Source organism: Monodon monoceros, unplaced genomic scaffold (genome assembly GCF_005190385.1).
Source record: "Monodon monoceros isolate NGI ecotype Baffin Bay Population unplaced genomic scaffold, NGI_Narwhal_1 Super_Scaffold_1, whole genome shotgun sequence".
Taxonomy (NCBI): Eukaryota; Metazoa; Chordata; class Mammalia; order Artiodactyla; family Monodontidae; genus Monodon; species Monodon monoceros.
In genome coordinates this window covers 54,699,851-54,724,223 of record NW_021703765.1, presented here as the reverse complement: position 1 = coordinate 54,724,223, position 24,373 = coordinate 54,699,851, and the positions used below count along the sequence as shown (strand labels likewise).

The window sequence follows — 24,373 nt, the reverse complement described above, 5'->3', positions numbered from 1 at the left end:
TTTTGACTATTGTGTACAAGGCTGCTATGAACACAAGTGTGCAAGTATCTCTTTGAGACCTTGCTTTCAGTTCTTCTGAGTTGATAGTAGCTTTTGATGTAATGGATTAGTAGTTTACATCTGTAGGGCAGAGGCCCAGGAGGCCCTGGTTGATCCAAGGATCACAGAATCCCTCTAGCATGACCTTGGCACTGCCTGGTCTTCCAAGGTGACTGTCATGTGGAAAGCCTGTGACAGATGCTCTGTCTTAAATGAAGCCTGTTTGGGGAGTTCCATCTACTTGATATTATGTTTTATGTGACTTTACGCTGTGAAATTTCTTCCCTAACAGAGCAACTATTATGGCTTGTAGGGTTGAAAAACAACATAGCCTAGAAATTTTATGCCATGTAAAAGTTTTTCATGGCCTCTATAAAAAAGATAATAATAACTTATTTCTTTGGTCTTTTTATTGATGAATTCAAATTATATTCTATGGCTCTGACCTTCAGCACATTCTAAAATGAGTTATAATTTATATTCTTGGAAAATGTATAATTGGAATTATTTTAGTCAAATGCTTGTGGGAATGTGTAAATAATTTTACTGGGTTTTCTGATTTTGATTTTGAATTAGCCTAAGTCTTTACTTGGCCACAGTCTCAAACTCCCTCCCCGTCCCCCCCATTCTAGTCCAGACTTGCTTTAATTATTTTTACGTCCCTATATGTTCATACAACTCTTTCATGGTCTCTTTCTGGAAACATCTATTACATATTCAAATGTGGTCTGCATGCATTTTCTCTTATTTGCAGCTGCTCAATGAAAATGTTAACAAGAGATCCCTTTGTATCTCTTGTGAATTATCTACCTTTGCTTTTCTATAGCAACTTTGTCCTTAACCCACAGTGTCTTGGCAATGGGGCAGGTTTAGAAAGGAGAGAACTCTTATTACCATGCTCAGAATAGGGGTGAGTTACCACCAGTTGTTGGATTATTTCTAATCTGTGTTTTCTTCTCCTTTTTGCTCACCCTCCCTGTCTTGCTGCCCCTCGGAACATGGCACGTGACCTGCCCATCACCTGGAAAACTGTTATCTCTGCATGTGACACGGGCGATGTGGGTGAGTCCTGAAGTTAATGTTTAAGCTGTTGATTTTTCTCTCTTGTCTGGGGAAGAAAAAAATTGCCAAGTGAAATTGTTTGATGTGACAATATCTTTAGCATCTTAGTGCCCATGTGCGTGCACCCCATGCACCTTAACGTTTTGCCGTTGGTTTTCTTTATTTTTGGAAGGGGAGGGTTTATATGATTTTTTTTTACGCGGGCCTCTCACTGTCGTGGCCTCTCCCATTGTGGAGCACAGGCTCCGTACGCGCAGGCTCAGCGGCCATGGCTCACGGACCCAGCCGCTCCGCGGCATGTGGGATCTTCCCGGACCGGGGCACGAACCCGTGTCCCCTGCATCGGCAGGCGGACTCTCAACCACTGTGCCACCAGGGAAGCCCTATATGATTTTTGAAGAATAGTTCTTTATAACAAATCAAATGGAATTTTCTAAGGCTCTTGTTCAATTGTTTCTATAAATCACACACCGCAAATATTCATAATTACCATTTACGGCAGATATAAATGTGTTTGTTTTTGTAATGCTGGGATCGTTTCTAATATAAAGGTATTGGAAATGATACATTGTTGATGTATTTATATTAAATGAGTCATGAATCTTGACATGAAATCTTCCCACTTTAATTGGTTCTCAGTCGATGGTTTCAAAACTCAAGGTAGCAACACTGTTAAATATCAAATTCTAACTTTGCTCTTCCAAAACTGGGCAATAAGGATGTACTGGGCACTCACCTATTGCACATGCAGGACCAGGGAGGGGAGAGAGGGTTGATGTCTGCTGGTGGGTTTCTTGCTGTGGAATGGAGACCAGATGACAGGCAGGTTTTGAATACAAAAAAATAGATTTTTAGTTACATTTCTTTCTAGTTATCAAGCATGTGGGAAGCAAGATTTTTTAAAAAGCCTTTGATTAGCCTGATATTATAGAAGTGGGTGGTCCAATAGCTTCTATCCATATTTTAAAAGTACTTAGCATGGCTAATTCCTGGAAAAAAGAAATCAGTTGGGGTGTATTTCCACAGGAAAATCACTGTCTTGGTTATCAGTTCCCCTTTCATCTTGGGTCTCCCTCTGCATAAATTTCAAATAAATTTCAAACTGCCATCTTAGCCAGTTGAGGTGGTGGGATTTCACTTGCTGGGAGCAAATACATTTGTTATTGCCATCTGTTATTTCTGGAATCTCTAACATTATATTGAATGTTAGCATGAAATTTGGCGTGGATGGTTGTAAGATTTTCTATTGCGGTGTAAGTAATTTGCGAATCTTTATCTTAGATGATTTAGTTGCCCATCCATACCCTAAGGAATATGTATCATTTGAGTTTACTCTGTTGGGCTGTGAGTAGTTGATTTGACACAATTACTACCTAATCAGCTATTTTGCCTAATGGGTTATGCTATCATTTTTCAGTTCCACATCGAAAATCTCCTTTTGGGATTCACACTGTGTGTTTTCCTCTGTGTGTCTCTCTGGGTCTTTCCATCGCCCTCCTTCTCGTAAATGATAACCCACTGGTCAACCATCCTTAAAATCTCACTTTCTCTTCCAATAATAATCAGTAACCAGAACCTACTTCTTTTAAATTAATCATGCCCCAAATCTTGTGAATTCTTCTTTTGTCTGGGACCTGGAAAGCCTTCTGAAGATAACACTGTATTTGTGAGATGCTCTGGGAATCTTCAGAAATCTCTGGTCCTAAAAGCAGCAAAGTACAAGTCGGGGTGTTCGCTTATTATTTCTCATCCGACTCTGTTGTAGGGCATGTGTGTTCCCACCAGCCTCTCCTTTTCCTTCACTTTCTAAGGCTCCCTTCTAGTCTATTAAGGAATCTTTTGATGTGTGGGTCATTTGGTTTTTTAATCTGTTTTTGTTCCATTTATAGGGAGGGGATAGGCTGGCTCTGCAGCCTAAAGAGTTACTGGTTTGGTCAATATGGGATCGTTTTCTTAAAAAAAAAAAAGCTAGTGGGTTTGTCACCCTGACATGGTTTACTTTTTGGGATGTGCACAATCACATGTCATCAGCGCCCTCATTCTCAGCATCACCTTCATCACTTCCTCTTTCCCAGGTGCTGGGTGATGGACTCCACATGCATCTCATTTAACCTTCCTAACAACCTCATGATACAGGAACTTTTTATCATCTGAATTTATGGATGAGTAAACTGAGGTACAGCTTGACCTGCTGAAGGCCACCAGGGTCCTAGTCATAAAATGTTTTCATTTAGACACATTTCCTTTTAACCATTTTAATATACTCTTGGACTCTTCTGTACCTTCAAAGACAGAATTTTGGTGCATCTCAGACAATACTTTGTCCCGTACAACGAAATTTGTCTTTTATCCGGCAGTTATGTAAAGCTCTTTCATGAGTCATGGCAGGGAGTGAAGGCGGGGCAGGAGTGGTTATAGTAAAAGACTTGTCAATTAGTAGGGTGATTTGCCCTATGAAAGAGATTTCTGTTTCAAGAGGAGTTGATATCTTTGTATCTGACAATATAATCATATATATATATATTTTGTTTGTTTGTTTGTTTGTTTGTTTTTTCGGTACACGGGCTTCTCACTGCTGTGGCCTCTCCCGTTGCGGAGCACAGGCTCCCGACGCGCAGGCTCAGCGGCCACGGCTCACGGGCCCAGCCGCTCCGCGGCATGTGGGATCTTCCCGGACCGGGGCACGAACCCATGTCCCCTGCATCGGCAGGTGGACTCTCAACTACTGTGCCACCAGGGAAGCCCTATAATCATATTTTGATAGAACTAATAGTAGTTTTGCAGGAAAAAAAATTGAACAGAAGCTAAATTCTTTCCCAATTCATATAAACCGTGTACCTACAAATTCCATTTAGGTTTCCAACTCTTGCTTTTGAGGGTTATTGAGCTTCTAAATCCATCATGAGTACTTCTCTAATAGCTAATTTTCTGCTTTATTAGTCAGGGTAATAAGGCCCTTCTCAAAATCAGAGAGACATAAAAAGCAGAAAGTTATCTTGGTCGCCTAGCTCACCCTGCTTGAATCTCCCAAGGGTCTCCATTGACAAGGGTAGGAGTTGCTGGAGCCCGACCACGGACATCTTGGACAAGATGCTGGGATTTCCGGTTACCCAAGGTGTGCAGATACTCATAACATCTTACCTGAGTTTTGCAGCAGCTTGCCAAACCCTTCTTTTCATCTTTATACCATCCTCCATCTTGCTCCAGAGAGACATAGCCAAGCTATAAATCTGCCCATGCCTCCCTCTTGCTTTAAACGCCCCAGTGGTTCCATCTTGCTTCTGGTACTGCCTCTCCACCATAGTTTTGCAACAGCCTGGTGAGCATTAATCATTTGTCTGGGTGTCACAGGTAAGGGGCTCTTAATAATAAGTCTAAGTATTAAAGTTTAAAAAGTATTTTTTTTAAGTAAAATAGACTGTTTTCAAGTTTACCTCTATGGCACTATTATTTGCACTCACTTTTATTCCATATTATTTCTTCTGTGTGTGAGATAGATAAAGATCTATCTGTCTATCTATCTATCGGATGCCGCATCTGGCTATGTGCTGGGGATTGTGTATAAAATCATCAGCCCTCCTTATTTGTCTTATCACCTAATGGTTCCTGGTGTACAGCTAATAATTCTGTTTATCAAGAGTTTCTGTAGCGCTTGTGAGTTGTGATTTTGTAGTTATTAACTTGGGCAATGTAATTTTACTCGTGGAAACTTTCTAGGTAAGAAGGAAGACAGGGATAGATTAAGAGAGCTCCAACACTGTGTTGTATGCAGTGATGTTATGAACATTCTGACCCGTAATGACAGTAATTTTTGATGACCAAGTAAACATCGAAGTGATGATAAGGAGTAAAACTTGCAGGAGGAAGAATCATACAACTAAAAAGTTAAAACCTGTACATTTCATTTGTTTCAATAACAAAAAATAACATAGTTACTCTTCAAGAGCCCATGTTTATTTACTTTTTTAATATTACCCATGTAATGGAGGTCTGAAAAAAAAGACAAGGTTCTTCTTTCAATATAAAACAAGATATTTTGAAAAATCTTATGCACTGAAGATTTGTCTTATAAGGTGACTGATTCTGTATATAGTAGATGATGTTAGTACTTACATGTTTATATAAGGGGTTATCCATACCACCCTCATCCTCCTGAAATGTCTGTGCTGCTTTTTGCTTTATATTCCCAAGTAATTTTGCTAGAGGTGAGGAGTTGGAAAAATCTGGAAGTATAAGTTGCATGAAAAGTCATCTGTCTTGTGTCTCGGTCTGAAAAAAAGGTCAAGAACAAAGCTCTTTAGGATGACCCACAAGTTTCCCCCGATCCTGTTACCACCTACCAGATGCATCTGCCACTTTGCTTTTAGCCCCAGACTTGTGTCACTTGTCACTCCTGCTGTGTCCCATGTGTGTCCTGCCATTAGTATCCCAGGAACTCACATGTATCCATGATTTCTCTCATTTTCTTCCTCCTGCTTCCCACTCCTTCCCTTGTCTTTATCTAGTAACTTCTGCTTGTCTGTTACACACAGCTCCTGCAAGAATTCTGACCTGATAAGCATCCTCTCCTCCCACCCTACTGGGTATAAGAATCCATCAGACTTTTACAGCACCCTGCATGTGTCTCCCTGTGTCTTTGCATGTCATAAGGGAGTGATGGATTTATCTATATATGCCCTCTTTGGTTTTATAAAATCAGGAAGAACTGGGATTTCGTCTTTAACAATTCCTTACACCTAACGCCTACAGTCTGCAGGGCTGTCACAGGTTGTGTTTCTTGAGGATAGATTATGAAATGGACATTGGCGGCCAAGGTGTTTCTTAGCAAGAGCTCCTGGGACCAAGGCCAAGGAGGAAAGCAGGACTGGGAAGAAGGAGAAGTTGTGATCCCCACAAAGGTCTCAGCTCACCCTATGGGGACCCCTATAGCTGGAATGACCTCCAGGTGGTTCCCAGTTAGAGCAAGATGGCCCGAGCATCCTTACCCCTACTGGAAGGAGGTGTGACCTGTGCAAGACAGTTTTATTCAGTGGAGGCAACCCCACAAAGGTCTGACAGCTGAGGACTGCCTTTTGGCAGCATTTCTAGAAGCTGGAGGATTATAAATCCTTTGTTCCTGTAAGGGGATCCGGGCAGGATATCATGGTGTCCACCGTATAGGCACAGAACTTTTTTGTGAAATTAACTGAAGAAGAGAAAATGCCTGTGAATTTGGGAAATTGGGGATAAGAGGAGGAAATGAAACACGTGGGTGATTTCTATCTGCTCTATTAATAGAAATGGTTTTAATAAAATGGATTTTTCTCTGAATAAGGAGATACAATTTTTTAAGACCCTTTAAGCTTTCAGGCTTCCAGCCCTAAAAGCAGCAAATGCATTGTTTGTAACTATTCCAAATACTGACATTTCTGCTACTCATTTCATAAATATTTTTTGACTCCCCGAAAGATACACAGCACTATAGTAGCCAGTGTGGGACCCAAAAAAATTGTTTAAAGAAAAAATCAAATATCAAGGAGATTTCAAACCATTGGTAGATAAAGCTGTCTAGAGGATTGATCATAATGCAAAGCAGAATGAAACTTTGGAATGAGATGTCATACGAGCTGAGCTTTGAACCTCCAGAGACTTGAGTTTGACTCTTCCAGGAAATGGTAGCTTTTACTTTTCTGCCTGAAATAATATCTCATTCAACTTTTATAGCTTCTACAACCAAGGACGTCTATTTATTGGAAGGAGGGGTGCTCTTATCAAAACCTACAATGGCCAGTGAAATAAGAATCATAACTCTTTCTTCTCTATTCCACTTCCAGACTCTGAAAATGAAATAATGCTTGTGCCTCTCAGGCTTGGTTTCTGTAGGGAAAAAAGTCACCAAACATGGGGCTATATTTCAGTTCCAGGGCTGGGCCTACAGCCGCCTACAGGTCTTGCTTTGTTTTTCTTTTTTTGTTGTTTTTGCGGTACGCGGGCCTCTCACTGTTGTGGCCTCTCCTGTTGTGGAGCACAGGCTCCGGACGCACAGACTCAGCGGCCATGGCTCACAGGCCCAGCCGCTCCGTGGCATGTGGGATCTTCTAAGACCGGGGCACGAACCCGTGTCCCCCTGCATCGGCAGGCGGACTCTCAACCACTGCGCCAGCAGGGAAGCCCTACAGGTCTTGCTTTGTGATGTTGTCTTCTAATCACCTCCCAGGTTCACTGTGCACCCTTGTCCCCACCGGTGACTCTGAGCCCCGTGCAGGATGGAGGTGTGCCTCAGCTCATTTCCACTGTCTTTTCAAAAGCAAGTGTCTTTGTTCACCTCCCTTTCACTTAAAGGCGACCCCCGTTTCCTTTTAATGACTTCCATGTACATGTAGGTCCTTTGTTTTCTCTACCTTATCTTTAACTGCTAAGATGATGGCAGTGCTGATGAAGAAGACATTGTCTCTCTCTCAAAGCTTTAGTGAAAAGGAAAAAAACCAAAGCAAACTGAATTATAATAGCAGAGTTCTAAATTATGCTTATAAGGCAGTGTTGGTGATAAGGAAGTAGTTAAACATTACTTTGCTTAGAAAGAAATTGTTCTCAGGACGAATACGGAGTGTCAGCAAAATGAAAACAATTGATTCATCAAGTTCTTCCCTCCCTGGCATATAGAGAGTGAGATTATTAGCTCGGCAAAGTTATTCTACAGTCTACTTTAGTCTGTAGTTGTCTCTCTCAACCATTTTTTTCTGATGGTCCTGAAGTCCCATATTTAAAAGTTTTAAAACATCAGTTACCCATTCTCCTCTGCTGACTCTTCTGAAGATGCTACCCTTGAGATAAAGAGAGGAGGGCTGAAGGGCTGTAAATCTGTCGAGTCTGTATTGATCTTCCCTATTGGATTTAGCATCACTTCCCTTGTATCCATCATGCCGGAAGTAGATACAAGGTGCCTGGCTAACCTCCATCTTTTAGGGAACAATTAGAATATAAGCTTTACTCTGTAAGACTCTATTATCATAGTATTAATACTGGCTACAAGACTGGCAAGAGGGATGGGGAAAGTGCAGTGTTTGGGGGAAATGTGTTAGTGTGTATTTTCTGTGCCACAGGGCAGGTCCCACCTCCTTTCCATTTGAAAAACTAATTGGAAAACTCCACCACATTGGAGGAAAAGGACAAATAGCTTTGCATCAACATGAAAACTTGATATGAAGATATGAAAAGTTGAATGACCGATTTTACATAAAAGCTGTCAGTTTTATAGATATTGAAAAAGGCTCTCTATTTAATGTAGTTTGTCCAATTCATCCAGTCTTTGTTTTAACCAAGGAATGGCTTGAGAGCCCAAAGCTCAGATAGTTTCTCTTCTTTTTAAAAAATCACCTCTGTCATCAAAGATTATCCACTCCAAAGTGCTATTCTTCTTTACTCCTATTAGTTTTGCTTCTATAAATCATTTATGTAGCAGAATAATTTGAATTTAGTAAATGGCTTGCAAAGGACAAAATCAGCTTGCCTGTGGAAAATACGAAGCAAACATCAAAGAACATAATTCTCTGTTTTTCATAACTGGTTGAACAGGTATAAATCCCCAGTTATGATGGATGCTGGATTCTTGGGGTAGGTGCTAACTGCCTCCATGCCTACCTGACCCTGATTGAACCCATTTCTTGGACTTTCTGGGGGAGAATTTATGTGAGGTCAATGAATTGTACTTGTTCAAAGGTTACTCTGCTACATAATTCAGCTGTCAGCAGAACTAGGTCCGGCCTGGCCCAAGATTTTGTATAGGTCTGGGAAAAAAAAAAATTAAAGAGACTCTGCAACATTTTACTGCCTAGTAAACTGACAGAACCACGTCAGCTGTGTCAGCACAAGCGTTGGGGAATTGGGCAAGGGTTCTTGCTGCTGGTCTGAACTTTGCATTTCGAGCACGTTGCGTTGGAAAGACAGCCCTGAGATAGCGCACGGGGGAGCTGACCTAGCAACGATGAAGGGAGATATTTGTGGGGCAATCGTGGTGCCTTTATCCATCAGCAGTGAGTGATGACTAAGTTTGGCGGGTTATCTCTGACGCCTTATCTCCTCCAGCTTGAGTCCCCCAAGAGGCTCTAGAGTTGTTAGAACCTATTTTTAACAGCAAGTCCTACCGACCCATAATTGAACATGCGATATTTTGGTTTTGGTTTTTGTTTTTTCAGTTCAGAAGCCCCTACCTCCTCAGACATTCCTAAATGTGTGAGTAGGGCTTCCTACATTTCTGCGTCATGGACAGCTTAGAGGTTTGAACGTATTCTGTTGTTTTGTTTTTTATTGAAGTATAGTTGATTGACAATGTTGTGTTCATTTCTGCTGTACAGCACTGTGATTCATTTATACGTACATATACATTCTTTTTCATAATCTTTTCCCTTTTAGTTTATCTCAGGATATTGAATATAGTTCCCTGTGCTGTTATATTGGATGTTTTCTCTTTTACGCATGCTCTGATGTTTTTAAGAGACTTGTTTTTCACAACAGTGTATCTCTAATTGGAATGTCATGACGGATCTGAGGACCGTGCCCACTTTAGACACGGGAGAACATTAACATTGTCAAAATATTTTTACAAGGATCCAGAAAAGATTTATCTCCCATGCCCCGTATACCTCCTCCACAGAGGAAATGTAATGTTTGCATTGAATTCAGAACCTTACAGCTCTTGACTGTAGCAGCAGCTTTGCACTCAGTGCTTCTCTGTAGTAAATGTTGATGGTCCTGTTCACTGTCATGGTTTTAATTGTTAGAAAGAAAAATTCTTTTCTGATGGTACTGTAGATTTTGAGGGTACGTTCTTAAAAAATGAGAAAATATGAGTGCCTTTTGGGTTTTGCTTTCAATTGTTAATTTTTTTTTCCTTTCCCTTTTTTAAATCACTCTAAATCTTGTACGTGGGGCTCCACCTAGTGTAAGTTTTAGGTTAAAAAATAGTATATCTATAAGGAAAGGGCAAACATTAGCTGAATGGACTCCTTTATGATATGAATGCAAAACAAAAGATAGTGATAATTTCATAAAATGCTTTCGTGGTTCCAAATGCTTCATGGAATTTAGGGACATAGAAACATTCTTTTTCATTCCCTCGTTTTCCACAAATTCTTACCTTTTTTTATTTTTTTGGTGGTACGCGGGCCTCTCACTGTTGCAGCCTCTCCCGTTGTAGAGCACAGGCTCCGGGCGCGCAGGCTCCATGGCATGTGGGATCTTCCCGGACCGGGGCATGAACCCGTGTCCCCTGCATCGGCAGGCGGACTCTCAACCACTGCGCCACCAGGGAAGCCCCTCACAAATTCTTACTTTTATACCTTTTTTTTTTTAAGGCAAAATTACATTACAGCTGTGTGTAAATACAGTTTTAGGTTGGAAACATTTTCTTTGCCTATGGTAAATGGATTTAGATCCAATTTTCCGGTGGTGTAACAAGAGAAGAATCTTAAATAAAACACTTTGGGATATCGTCACAGTTGGTAAACTTAGACTTACTACCTGAAATTGCTTTTTTTTTCTTTTAATAAACAGGGACTTAAATTTTAGGCTAACATTTTAATTTAATACTTTCCATAATACCATCTGATTATATTTTGAAAGTGTTTATATTGCATCCAGCTTTAAGATTTAGACTTTTTACTTAGCAACCACTAAGTGGAGTTGTATTACTGTCGATAATATAAGTTTTTACAACTTTGAAAAGATCACTATAGTGTAATATTCAGTTTCTTTAGATTTTGTTCTCATAGAGGGGAATTCCCAGTGCTTATATCTGTTGCCAGTGAGTTCCAAGAGCAGAATGTGTGTATGTCTCTAAAGGACTAAAACTAGACTGACGTGACACCTACAGGAAATTGACCTAGCTTGATGACATCAACAGCCAAGAGATGCAGAGAGTTGAGAAATTCACTTGAGAAAAATGTCCCCTCGAGTATTTGGATTTTCAGATGTGCAGCATTTGCCCTAGAACTGACCCATTGTGGTTCCAGGAGGAATAATATTTCTTTTGTGCCTCCTACATGACAGATGTTATACATATACAGTGTATCTACTTTTCCTCACACCCTGTGAATTAGGAACACAGATCTATTTTACAGGTAAGGAAACTGAGGCTCAGAGAAATCAAATAACTTATCCAGGTGTGTCAGGATTTGAACTCAAGACTATGTCTCTCCATACTATGTGTGTTCTTTCCTTGGCAACCTACTATTAACCTATGTAAAACTTATGAAATCCTTCATGATGCCAACTCTTTTTTAGGTTTCCAGTTAATCACTGTTTTTATTCAAGACTGAATATGTTCTAGATTCCAAGGGAGTTAATACTCTTGTGTCCTCAGGAAACTTTCAATTTAGTTGAAGGGGCTGAGAACAAGTGTATCTTCTAAGACCATTTATTCCCTTCTACATGTAGTTAAGTGCCTGGTGTATGGTATACATAATAAGTGCTATAGGAATTTGGATTTCTAAAAGCAAGGGGTCTTCTTTCCCACCCACCTCCTTCTCCAGCAATGAGAACTTTCCTTCTGCAATGGAGGTGACAAGATGAATCAGAGTGTTATCTAAGAGCAGTGATTCTCAAAGTTTGGGCAGTTGTTGCCCCTTTGCACTCTTAAAAATTATTGAGGATCCACAAAGAGCTTTTTTTTAAGTAATCTATGCCTTTTGATATTTACCATTTTAGAAGCCAAAACTAATAATATTTTAAAATATGCATTAATCCATTTAAAAATAACATTAGTAAACCCATGTTACATGTTAACACAAGTGACATATTTTCATGAAAAATAACCCTGTTTTCCCAAACCAAACAATTGAGTGAGAAGAGTAACATTGTTTTACATATTTAATAAATCTTCTTAATGTCTGATTTAATAGAAAGAAAACCACTGGATTCTCATCTGCTTCTGCATTCAAGCTGTTACCATACATTGTTCTGGTTGAACTCTGGCGAGAAAATCCAGCTTCACACAGAAATATCGTTGGAAAAGGGAGAAGTACTTTACTAGCCTTTTCAGATAATTCTTTTGGCCTTGCTGACCCATGAAAGGGTGTTTGAGGAACCCCCCAAGGGGTTCCTGGACCTCACTTTGAGAACTGCTAGTCTAAGTAAGATGAGACCTGGATTCAAATATCACTTCAGGTCTGTCACTTCCCAGATCTGGAGCCCTTGGAAGTTACTTAACCTTTGAAGCAATGTGTGCACAGGATCTGGCACAGAGAAGGCACTCAAATAGATGGTTGTGATGTGGATGTGATATCAGTAATAAAATGCTGCTGTTCCCCTGGTCTTGGGTGATGTGAAGCCCAGAGTCAGAAAACAAAGTCATGCTCAGCTCAGGGGTGCCTAGAAGTAAAACTCTGTGGAAGACAATGATACTATGGACAAAGCAGGATCCATCTCATTCCTAGGTTATATAGCTTGGTCCATTCAGCTTGATATCCTTCCCATCCAGGATGAGGCTGATTTGCCGGGTTTTCGTACAATCTTCCTAAATTCTGAATACACTGCATTAGAGAACTTGTGATGGTGGTTATGACTGGAAGAAAATATAACAGAGATGGGGTTTTGTATTTTATATTCACATTTGATATGAAGTTCATTGTTTAAACTATAATGAATAATTGCAATTTTTCATAAACGGTAGAGAATGAGCACTGTGGGATTGGAAAAAGTTTTTTAAAATTCTGGGAAGGCTTTACAGATGCTTTTCAGCAGTTTCGTACATGGTGATGTTGAGTAAAGCACATTTCAACTATAATGTGCTCTGCTCATTGTTTTCTGCAACGCTTTGGAAACAGTACTGTCAGTCTGACACGCGATACTAAAAGGTTATATTCCGGATGAAGCAGGACAATGGAGTCTGTTCCTCTGAAAGCCAAGTCGTATTACAGGAAGATGAATTTGCATGTCCTGAGTCAGAAGGGTTACAAGACAGGTCCAGAATACCGGTTAGAGATCCTAGAAGCAGGAAGACCAATGCGTGTAAACCAAAGCAGGCTTGGGAAGGGTCTGGTGGCATTGAGGGGGAGGTTAGGAACAAACAGTAGACTGAAGTTAGACCCCTGGCAGTCTAAGATAAGACAAGATAGAGGTGAAACTTTGGTTGAAGCCAAATCTTGTAGATCATGCTTTTATCTATGGTCTTATTTAGTTATAGGGAGGGCTGGGAGAGGATATTTCCAAGTGCTGGAAAATGTACTCCTTAAAAATGATTGGAAAAAAAAAGTTATCTAAAAGGTTTATAGAAAAATATGTCATTATTAGAACACTATGAAAGTGACCCCTTGAAAAGAATATTCTTATTGCATTGTCAGAAGGATGACATAATGTTTTTGTTTCAAAAGAACATTTTAGCCACAGCAATAAAACTGCCACAGAGATTTATCATTTAGAGGAAGAAAAAAAAATCAACAAAACTCTTAATTTTCTGCTTGGGATGAGCGGAATAAGAAATTCTTTTCTCTTCATAACTTCTGTGGTTTCAGGTGAAACTAGTATTACCAACCAGTATGAATGTCTCCAGCTAAGACAGATTTTTGTGTCTGTGCTAGTCATCTACAAGCTTCAGAGACCCAGATGTGACCTGCCTAAGAGGACCCTGCTAATCAGAGTGTGGTTAGAACCCAGGTCTCCAACTTGGCTGTGCTACTCTGGGTAGGTCACACCCAGCTTCTGAAGGTCTCTGTCATATATACAGTAGGAAATAAGACTAGATCATTGGTCCTCAAAGTGTGGTCCACAGACCAGCAGCGTCAACATCCCCTAGAACTGGTTAGAAATAGATTCCTAGGTCCCCTCCCAGGCCTACTGAAGCATAAACTGTGGGAGCAGGACCCAGAAATCAGTGTTCTGACATGTTCTCCAGATGATTCTGTGCATTCTACAGTTTTCAAGCCACTGGACTAGCTGATCTCTAAGGCCCCTTCTAGTTTCAATACTAGAAGATCCTGAGTCATGTGGTTCATTCTGGCCCTCAGGGAATAGTTGTATGGAGTAATCAGAACAGAGAATTGTTTTTCTTTAATAGATATCCAAGGTGGCGACTGCCCTAGGTGGCTCATTGCATTACTTAACCATTTCAAGAAACTCTTATACTTTATTGTTTATATAAAAATATATGTAGGACTGATTTTTACAATTGATTTTTGGATTATGGTTACATTAAAGACTCAAAAAAAGCTGTAAAGATTCTCCAGTGGGGAGGTTGGAGGGGAGGAGAGCCACATACTAGAATAAACATTAAATTTATACACAATTTCAAGAGGTTCACAGATGCCCTAACACCCATCCCTGGTCCTCACAGACTTGGTTAAGAAAAACTGACTTAGAAAATTTTCAGTAAATTGTTAAGGAAAGTATAAACACTTTTCCAGGTGTTCTAAAGGAGAGACTCATTCGATACATCTCCTCCAGTTTCCATTTGTTTGTCAAATCCGTTTTAAACACTTACTGATAGGGAAGGCGCTGCTCTAAGTCCTGGGGTGGGATATATCCTATTCACTGTGAGTTTTCACACAATTATATGCAAAAGTGGCCAGAACAAGTACCAAATGGGCCACAGATTCCTTCTGCCAGAATATAATGGGGGGCAGGGGGGGGGGGCGGGGGGCGGGAATTCCCAAAAGAGATGGCACATGAATTGGTCTTTGGAGATGAGCTAGATGGGCATTTGTGAGCTGAGAGGATGGCAGGAGGGAAAGCTGGAGGTCAAAGGTCGTTTGAGAGTCCCAATGGATGGAGGAGCTTTCCACAAAGAACCCATGGCTCCTGAGTTTTCTTCAGGGGCTACATGGAAATCTCTAGAAAGAGATGAAGTAGAATCCTTTCCTTCCTTCACTCATGTTGACATGCACAGTTGTCACTTCTCTGCTTTGGCTCCAAGGATTCTCTTGGAAAAAATGTCTTCCAACTGAGGATATTGGATCTTAAACAACTGGGCTGCTCTCCTAAAAGAGCGAGTTATAACCATTTGCCTACAAGACATTTCTTAGACTTTTGAGCTCTATTTTTACTTCAACTTTCAAGAAGCTAAAAGTTGGGTCATTAACCATTTGCTTACCCTCAGTGTGCCTCATGTGAATTGATTGATTCTGTGTACTTAGCAGGTGCTCATAGGCATTGCCTTTTAGCCTTTTAACATGATTTTAATTAATGCTTGCAAGAAAGATCATTTTCTACTCATTTCTTAGACCTCTTCAATTCTAATGACAGCAGTTTTGTCTTGATGACCTCATGTAGCCCATCATTTCTTGGTTGTTTAATTTCAGAAGAAATAGGGCAGTGCAAAAGTGTCTTCTGATTTGATTGAATCTTCATCCTTAGTATTCACTGCCAGACTATATTAGGACTTCATTACTGACAGAGGCTGCTTAAATTCCCTGCAAGGGGAGCAACAATTTAAAGGGCTGTTTTTGAGTCTTCTTCCTAAAAGTTGAGTGAAGGAAAATGATGCTATTGCCTTGTCTGAAGGTGGAAGATCAGAATTCAGGATGACATAATTAAAAGCTAAATAGCCTGTGTTAAAATCACCAATTAAATGAACTCTTATGGAAGATACAAATTATGTCTTTTGGTACATTTTATTACAGTCCAAGGTTTTAAAATAAAAAGTGTTTTTCTTTCCACCTGTTAATACTAGGTCAAACAGAATAAGAAGTCCAGTAACCTTACTTGTGTGAGTTAAAAGTAATCCCAAGGTCTTACCTAATGAAGCATTAGCACCAACATAGGAAAAGTGGGTAACAGGTGTTTAGAGTGTAGTAGGGATAAGTTATGGATTGGAACCATGTCTATAGGATGCTAAAATATCAAACCGTATATGGTCTATGGTGTTGTCAGTGGTTCTCATTGCAATCAACCTGCGAGTTAGAAATATTGCTGCCTGGGTCCCATCAATTAAGTCCATATCTCCAAAGCCTGGGCCCTGTTGCTGGTTTATAAAGGCTCCCAGGTGATTCTCAAGTGCAATTATTGCTGAGGTGTACTGTTTTCCTGAGACCTGCCGTGGTTGTCACATTTGGGTGGTGATGTGACAGAAAGATGCCAACAGCTACAACTAGAAAATATGTATTTTCTTTAACGGCAATTGATTCGAAAACATCCAGAGACTATTACATAAAGCAGGAGATAATGTGGCGTGTTGCCAGAGGTATGACTTTCCAGGCCCCCAAAGTTCCCGGTAGTGATGGACAGCTGAGGTTGATGACGCCCATGTGGAGTGAGTGTCTCTGGGCGCAGAGAGCATCACTGTTCCCTGAGTTCTGTGTTCCTGCTTTCCCATGCCTATGCCCCTCCCCCTCTGTTCTGGGGGGGCCTGGCTACCTGTTTGCTGCAGGTGCAACCTTCCCTCCTCCAACACATTCCTGGGTATGTGCTGCGAGGTTGGACGGAGGAACCATTGAGGGCCTCCCTCGCCAGTCCCGCCAGGATCCCCAGACACCTGAGGGCCATTCTTGCAATGGCCGGTTGGCAGTCTATCTAGCTTCTCTTTTAAAGATGAGAATGATTTTTCTAGAGTTTTTTGGTGGCATAACTTTTTAGGTAAATTATTTATCATAATAGTTCATTAGCTCATTTTTCTTTGTTTTTCAAAAATGAGAGACAATGAGGAAGTTCACTGTTGCTTAAAACATTTTTATTTGGGCTTCCCTGGTGGCGCAGTGGTTGAGAGTCTGCCTGCCGATGCAGGGGACACGGGTTCGTGCCCCAGTCTGGGAGGATCCCACATACCGCGGAGCGGTTGGGCCCGTGAGCCATGGCCGCTGAGCCTGTGCGTCCGGAGCCTGTGCTCCGCAGCGGGAGAGGCCACGGCAGTGAGAGGCCCGCGTACCGCAAAAAAAAAACATTTTTATTTAAGCCTAGTCCCTGCTTAGCTTAGTGTTATTTCATAGGCAATTCTTTCATTTTTCTAGGAAGGGGAGTGGCTGTAAAAGATTACATCACGCATCTATTTTGTGGTGTTCTCCCTTTCCGGAAAATGACATATTGAAATCTTTTGAAAGTTTTTGTTCGATTTCATTTTTCTTTCACTCCTGACATTTCTTTTTACCCTATACTTAGAAGTCAAATAAAGGTGAGATTCTCACACAAGTTTTTACAAAAGAAAAATGACATATTCAAACTTTTACCAATCATTGCACATGCCATTTGAAATTTTACTTTCCTAATATTTCTTCCACTTTTTTCTCCCAAGCAAATGATTCCTCATGTTTGCACACCACCAAAACCTTTGTGGCCTTGGTCTATGTGCTTAACGTGGAAATATTCATGGCAAATGAGGATGGGATATGTAATTAAGTCCCCGGGGTATGAGAAAGTAGTAAGCATTTAACAAATTTTTATTGAATAAGTGAATGGACCTACCATTTTAATTTTTCTTTTTCACTCAAAATGACTTCATAAATACTTTTCCAGGATGTACATAGCTCATGTATTTCAAATTTCAAATTATTTTATTATATATCATTCTTAGGTTACTTATAGTTGGAAAACAGCCATTTCCACATTACTGAAGGCATATTAAAAACATCTTTACACATACAATTTTTTTCCCTTTCCGTTGCATCTAGAGGGTACCAATTCTAAAGTTGGAATTACTGGGTCCCAGCCTGTGATCAACATCCTGACTCTTATTGAAGATTGCATGGTTGTTTCCTAAGTTTATTGCACTCTTTTTTAAAAAATTATTTATTTATTTATTTATTTATTGCTGCATTGGGTCTTCGTTGCTGCGCACGGGCTTTCCCTAGTTGCGGCGAGCGGGGGCTACTCTTTGTTCCGGTGCGCGGGCTTCTCATTGCTGTGGCTTCTCTTGTTGCAGAGCACGGGCTCTAGGTGCACGGGCTTTAGTAGTTGTGGTGCGTGGGCTCGGTAGTTGTGGCTCTTGGGCTCTAGAGCCCAGGCTCAGTAGTTGTGGCGCACGGGCTTAGTTGCTCCGCGGCATGTGGGATCTTCCGCGACCAGGGCTCGAACCCATGTCCCCTGCATTGACAGGCAGATTCCTAACCACTGTGCCACCAGGGAAGTCCCTATTGCACTCTTTACAGGAATTTATAGGGCTCCTAGCAACTCCTGCCAACATTATATTTATTATTTTAATTTGCATCTCCCAGCTCAGTAAGTGTGAGATGGTACTTTATTTAAATGTGTGTTGCCTTCATTGTCTGCGAAGCTGAATATCATTTCAAAGTGTGTTATTTTAGTGCCTCTGGGTGTGAGCTGCATTTTACTCTTGTTAAGCTGAGGTTAAAGGATTTAAGTAGGTATTTCTAAGAGGCTTACATTCCTAATATGGAGAAATTTATTGGATCATTGCATCTGTTTTTATTTTCATCTTAGTTCTCATTTTCATGTCCTACAGAATTATTTTATTTCATTAAGTTAAAGCCATTAATAGATTATAAGAGTCAAACAGGGGCTTCCCTGGTGGCGCAGTGGTTGGGAGTCCGCCTGCCAATGTGGGGGACACGGTTTGGAGCCCTGGTCCCAGAAGATCCCACGTGCCACGGAACAGCTAGGCCCTCGTGCCACAGCTGCTGGGCCTATGCTGTGGAGCTCGCGAGCCACAACTACTGAAGCCCGCGCGCCTAGAGCCCGGGCTCTGCAACAAGAGAAGCCACCACAATGAGAAGCCCACACACTACAACGAAGAGTAGCCCCTGCTCGCCACAACTAGAGAAAACCCGCGTGCAGCAACAAAGACCCAAGCAAACAAAAATAAATAAAATAAAATAAATTAATTAAAAAGAAAAAAGAGTCCAACAAACTCTAGCTGCTCTCCAGAATTAAAATTCCCTATCTCGCTCACTCCCCCTTTCCGGTCTCTCTCTCAGGCTTTTAAGCTTTCATTGGTTGCCTTTACATCATATGGAAATTTCATGGATGTCACGTGAGGAAACAGAATCAGGAAGGGAAGAAGGACCATTAAGGCTGTGCGTGGTCTGAGCTGCTGGGGCACTTACCCCGGGATGGTCTTTTTCCGGTTATAAGGCCCATCGTCATTTGATTAATTTCTACCGTTACCTGCTTCCTGATGATCCCTGCTTCTCAAAGTTGCATAAAATTATTCTCCTTACTAAATGATTTCTGACATGGATGGTGACTGATATGGCTTCAATTTCATTTCCAAGATGTCTGTTAAAACCTGTTCTAATGAATTTTTTAAATGTTATAAAGCGAAATCTGTAATTTGTTTACATTTGCTCAGGACATTTGAACAAGTTGAGGTCTTGCGGCTGCTTCTTGTGCAGGTAAAGAGCCGTGAAGGTTCTGAAGAGATTAAAAAATGACTATAATTACCTGGGACACTGAGGGTTCGAATACCAGCTGTGTCACGTTGTCAGGCTTCATGGACCCACCAAATAACCAAGCTGCCAAATAATTATCTTCGGAAATCATTTAAATGACCACGCAGGAAAGCCTGTTTATCATAAACAGTACCCCACACAGAAAAACACAACGCAGTACAGCTCGTTGATATTTTAAGAATATTTAGACTACCGATTCATAACATATGATCCTTGAATCTTTCAGCTTCTCTGTCTGATGTGGCTTGGTCAAATAAATGACTTAAAAAAAAATGCCATATGCCAAAATACAGAATTTTGCTCTAACTGAATTATTGAAGTAGGGAACATCTTTTACTTATCTATTAGCTTGATTCATGGATTTATCAATCAAGACCATCCCAGGAAGCAGGAGGCACACTCAACTGTGAATTTTGGAGAATGTAACACAGGGAATTTTACAGAAGCCAACAAGGGGTGTTGAGGCACCAGGACCAGAAGAGTAGCCAGTAGTTACCACCCCTGGCTGAAATGGTGAGGGGAGGAAGCTGTTAACAGAGCCCTCCATGAGCTGTAGGGTAGGAGAGAAGCCGTCCAACAAGAATGGTCCGTGGAGACGGATGCTGCCCCTGGGGGGCACATGGCACCAAAGCAGGGAGGAAGCCGGGGTTAAGTACCCCAGCCTCGCTCTACTCTGCTTGAGTCCTGACACCATCTCCTATCCTCCCAATGTCAAAGCCAACCCAAGCAGAGGGTCCAGCAGCCTGAGTGATGCAGGTCCTAGGAGTGGACCCTCCCCCAACCCCCAACTCCCTGGTACCAAGCAAAGCAAAGTAGAAAATGGACCTGGGTCCCTAGAATAATTAGCATGATAGAATTTTGAGGTTCCCTTTGAGGAAATTTATTGGTAAACATGTTCAGAAGAGCAGTACGCAATAGAATCATGTATCTTTTAAATAGCTCTGTACTTGCATTACTTGTTTCAAAGATACATATTTAAGATCTTTCTATATTATTTGAGTAGCAGGACAAGTAGAGAGATGATCATTTATTGGCAACGGCATCCACTTCTTGTAACTTACAACTGCAGAAGCCAATTAAATGAACTTACCAGAACTCAAAAAAGAGCAAAAACTGAAATGCAGACTGCAACTAGCATGTTTATGTATTTTCCCCTTTCTTTTAAATTTCAGTTTGCAGGTTGTCTTTCTTGAAAAGTTTCACACAATTCCTAAAGGAATAAAAGGGTCCTTCTATTAATCTGGGGGGATTACACCCTCCTCTACACAAGGCAGCCATTGACTATACAGTAAGAGTCACACATACCGCGGTCCAATTTTCTGAGTCATCCTCTCATGCTGGACTTAGCATTATATTCACTTTTTAAATTCAAGTCAGCCTTCTCTTTGAAGCTGTGTGCCTTCGGTTTTAATTTGCTACAGATTTTCACTTTGAAGGAGATGAAATACTTTGATACTTTGGGGTGTCTTGCCATTGGTGGTTGGGAGTTATTTTTGTATATTTATTGATTAGAGTGCTGAAATTCTCCCTTTTCTGATGGGAAGAAGCATAAAATATTACTCAGGGAAGGTAACTAACATTTACTGAACACCTATTACGTTCCACAATCTTTTCATCTCTCTCTTTGTTCTGTATCCTTCATTTTATTTCACAAAGAAGCTTAGAATAATTTTGTTAACAGGTCACGATCTTTACCATGGCTCTATGCTGTAAGTGTGATTAATTTCACTTTACAGATGAGTTAAAAAAGATCGAGAGAACTCAAGTGACATTGTAAAACTATGAAATGAAGCAAATATCTAAGTTAAGCCTTGCTGTCTCTCCAATAAAAATGAGATGATCTGCTAATGTTAAACTAACTCAGTACCAGGACAACGACAAAATATGCCTCACCCCACGCATCAAAGGCTTTCTGGTCACACCTGTTTTAATGGGATGACATTCTACTGCAACAGATTCATTCAAGGAATTTGGGATCTGCCACAGACAGGCCTTAGCTGATCCATAGTGATTGCATCTAGGAAATAAAGACCCCAGCTTTTCACCAGTTTATACCATACCCTCATTTCCAGTGGTTTATGGATAGAGACCTATAGACAAGGCATGGTCCAGGTCAGAAACACATTTTGTAAGCATGTAAGAATTATTTTCTCGGACCATGTCCTTTAAAATGGTTAATCTGAAATTTTCAGAGACGTTTATCCTCTAAAAACATACCATGTCTCTTCAATTCTCAGATGCTCTATGGTTAGCCCATTGATTTAATAACAGCTCTGGGGGGAGAAAACACTATCACGTTATATATACGAATTAGTTTCACATCCCAATTTCAGAGATATTGAAATGTTCAGAGAAAAGCACGTGGTAGAAATGAGGAAATAAAGAGTTCTTGTGACATCATTTTCTGGAAGTAAACTTTGTTCCTTGTGGTCAGCTGTATCTAGATGATATTCTGGAAAAAAAAAAAAAAGAGGAAGAAAAAGCCCTCTTGATTTTGAATTTGTTCTGGATGACCCACTTAGACCGTGATTCTAATGGGTAAATGGGTCATGCCTGGGGCACTGGGCTCTCCTGGGCTGGCTCCCGAGATTTGGATTAAAATCAAGGCTCAGCCACAATGCCTGTGAACTTCCCCAGGCTTCATGAATACAGCAGGCAGATGAAGGCCCAGCTTGTAAGGCTGGTGGACATTTAGAAGAGCTCACCTGGGTGGGGTACCCTGCCAGGTGGTCACAACTGTTGCTGTACATTTTCTATGATGGTTTTATGACCTGTTGGTCTCAGCCACCCTGCCTGGCAGTCAAACAGTAACTAAAAGAGTCAGAAAACATTATTTCTCTGACTCATCTCTTTGCCTGAATCTCAGGAATTCCAGAACCCTGTCCAGATTCTTCTTTCTATTCACCATCATTCTTCCGGAGTATGTAAGGTACATCTCATGGGCTTGGGGTCCTGAGTTACCTTGTGGCATCTGCCACCTTCCCCTCTGCTGCTCTGGGTCCCTGCCATGACGTCAGCAGTGGCTCTCAATTCCTGGCAGAGGCCAGCGACTTCTCTGGGGACCCTTCGCTGGCCTTGCTGAAACTCCAGCATCAGTGCTGTCAAATTTCACGTCCCTCAGGGATCCCCAGGGGAATGCTTTTAGTTGGCATTCACACTTTCATGACAGCTCCTGTAATTCCAGGGGGACACTTACGTTTTTATGAGAGGTTAAAACAAGTGAAAATCATCACTTCCAGCTCAGTCACAAACTACTTGTATAGAATCAATAAGTCACTTAAACATCTGGGTCTCAGTTCTTCCTTCCTAAAACGAGGGCTGGAAGAGCTTATTTCTTTGGTCCTTTCCAGCACTAACATTCTCTGAGTTAAAACCATTTTGGCTGGTGTAAGAAAATACGAAGTCACATTTGTCATATTTAGAAAACAGTTTTAGAATCTCCTTAAACGTATGCTGTTTAGCATGTTAAAAGTAAGCATCTGTTTGATGTTGGGGGAAATCAGATTGTAGGCTGCAGATGTGATCCTGTTGTCTGTGGAAACATCTATTTAAAGCCGAGATCTCTAACCCCAAGCCTGGAGGCGGCTGCCAAGATTTCTGTGTTCCTTTACCTGTTTTCTGGTCTTTGTGGGATGAAGATTTGGGGAAGTTGTTCAGGCTCAGGTGGCTTCTTTTCTCCTGTGTTTAGCACTTTTTCTAGCCTGGGATCATTTTACAGCCTCCCACTGCACTTCCTCTCTGATGTAAGAGCAAAACATAGTGGCTGCAGACACCCGTGGCCTCGGGATTCGATTTGAGAGCAAACCCTGATGGTCTTTGGATTTGAAATCACTGAAGGGGGGCTTTCTACTGAGATGCCATGAAGCAAAATGTTCTAGTTTGATGTAAAAACTCAACATTCCAAATCTTTATTCTCTTTTGCTTTTCCTTTTCTGCCTTTTCTATGAAAGTTATAGGTTGTTAAAAAAACAAAATTCACTGGAGTCCATTTGAAGATCTAATTGGCTTTATTCAATGATTCATGAATCAGGAGGCATCCCATCTGACAAAGAAAAAATGCTCCGAGGAGCTGAACAAAATGGGAGATCTTTAAAAGTAGAAGGCGGCAGGGCCGAGGAAAGAGCAGATTCCCTCACTTCCTTTGGGGGATGGAGGGTGGGACAGTAATCAGTGGATTACCTACTACTGCTGACCAGGCAAGTCCAGATTGACTGGTTTAAGCTTACAGTCCTGGGAGAAGTTGAAACTGCAATTAGGTTGGGAATGAAGTCTTGGTTTGCTTATGTGAGGCTTAGTACAGGTGACTCCATTTTGGGCGCATTGTCTCTTTTTTTAACAAAGTGAAACTACAACATCTAAGTGTTTTGGAAGGTTAAATTTTTGTGTTTTGAAGATCTGGGTGACGTTTGACGGAATGTCACAGAGCTGAATCATGAAGAGTGTGTGCGTGTGTGTGTGTGTGTGCACGCATGTGTGTGTAAATGGGTGAAAGCAGGTCCCATGCACTTTTTCCCCTAGTAGTAAATATATCTGGTTCTCACCTATCTTAAAGGTTCAAAGTTTGTAGAGGTTTTTTGTTGTTGTTGTTGGCTTTTTTTTTGTTTTTTGGTGTTTGTTTTTTGTGTGTGTTTCTGCATCCCACTTCCAACTCTCATACCCATCTTACTTATTTACATCAACAGAAAGTACTGAAAATTGTAACCTGTTTACTCTTTCATTATTCTCTGGAACACCTAGCTCTTAAAATCCAATTTGAGAGAATATTCTTATAACTGAACTTAAACTCAAGGGAGAACTTCATATTTAGACGCTGTAAGGGTAAATGCCCCAAACTAAAAGCCTCCAAAAATAGGATCTCAGAAACCAAATTTAGGAAGGCTAGACCCTCTATAAGTGATGATAATAGTGAGTCTTATTTTTATAATAATAATTGGTACTATCCATTACGTGCTGGTTACATTCCA

The 24,373-nt window shown here is 40.9% G+C and overlaps 1 protein-coding gene across 5 annotated transcripts in view; it reads left to right on the top strand.

Annotated features, from left to right (window-relative positions):
• The first annotated feature begins 931 nt into the window (after positions 1-931).
• Positions 932-24,373, top strand: part of EPB41L3 (erythrocyte membrane protein band 4.1 like 3) — a 192,473-nt gene continuing 169,031 nt past the window's right edge. For all 5 annotated transcript variants that reach the window (XM_029231012.1, XM_029230987.1, XM_029230979.1 and 2 more), the window contains exon 1: positions 932-1,101. In XM_029231012.1, coding sequence (XP_029086845.1) covers positions 1,038-1,101 — 64 coding nt within the window. In that variant the 5' untranslated portion in view covers positions 932-1,037. The remainder of the gene's footprint in view (positions 1,102-24,373) is intronic.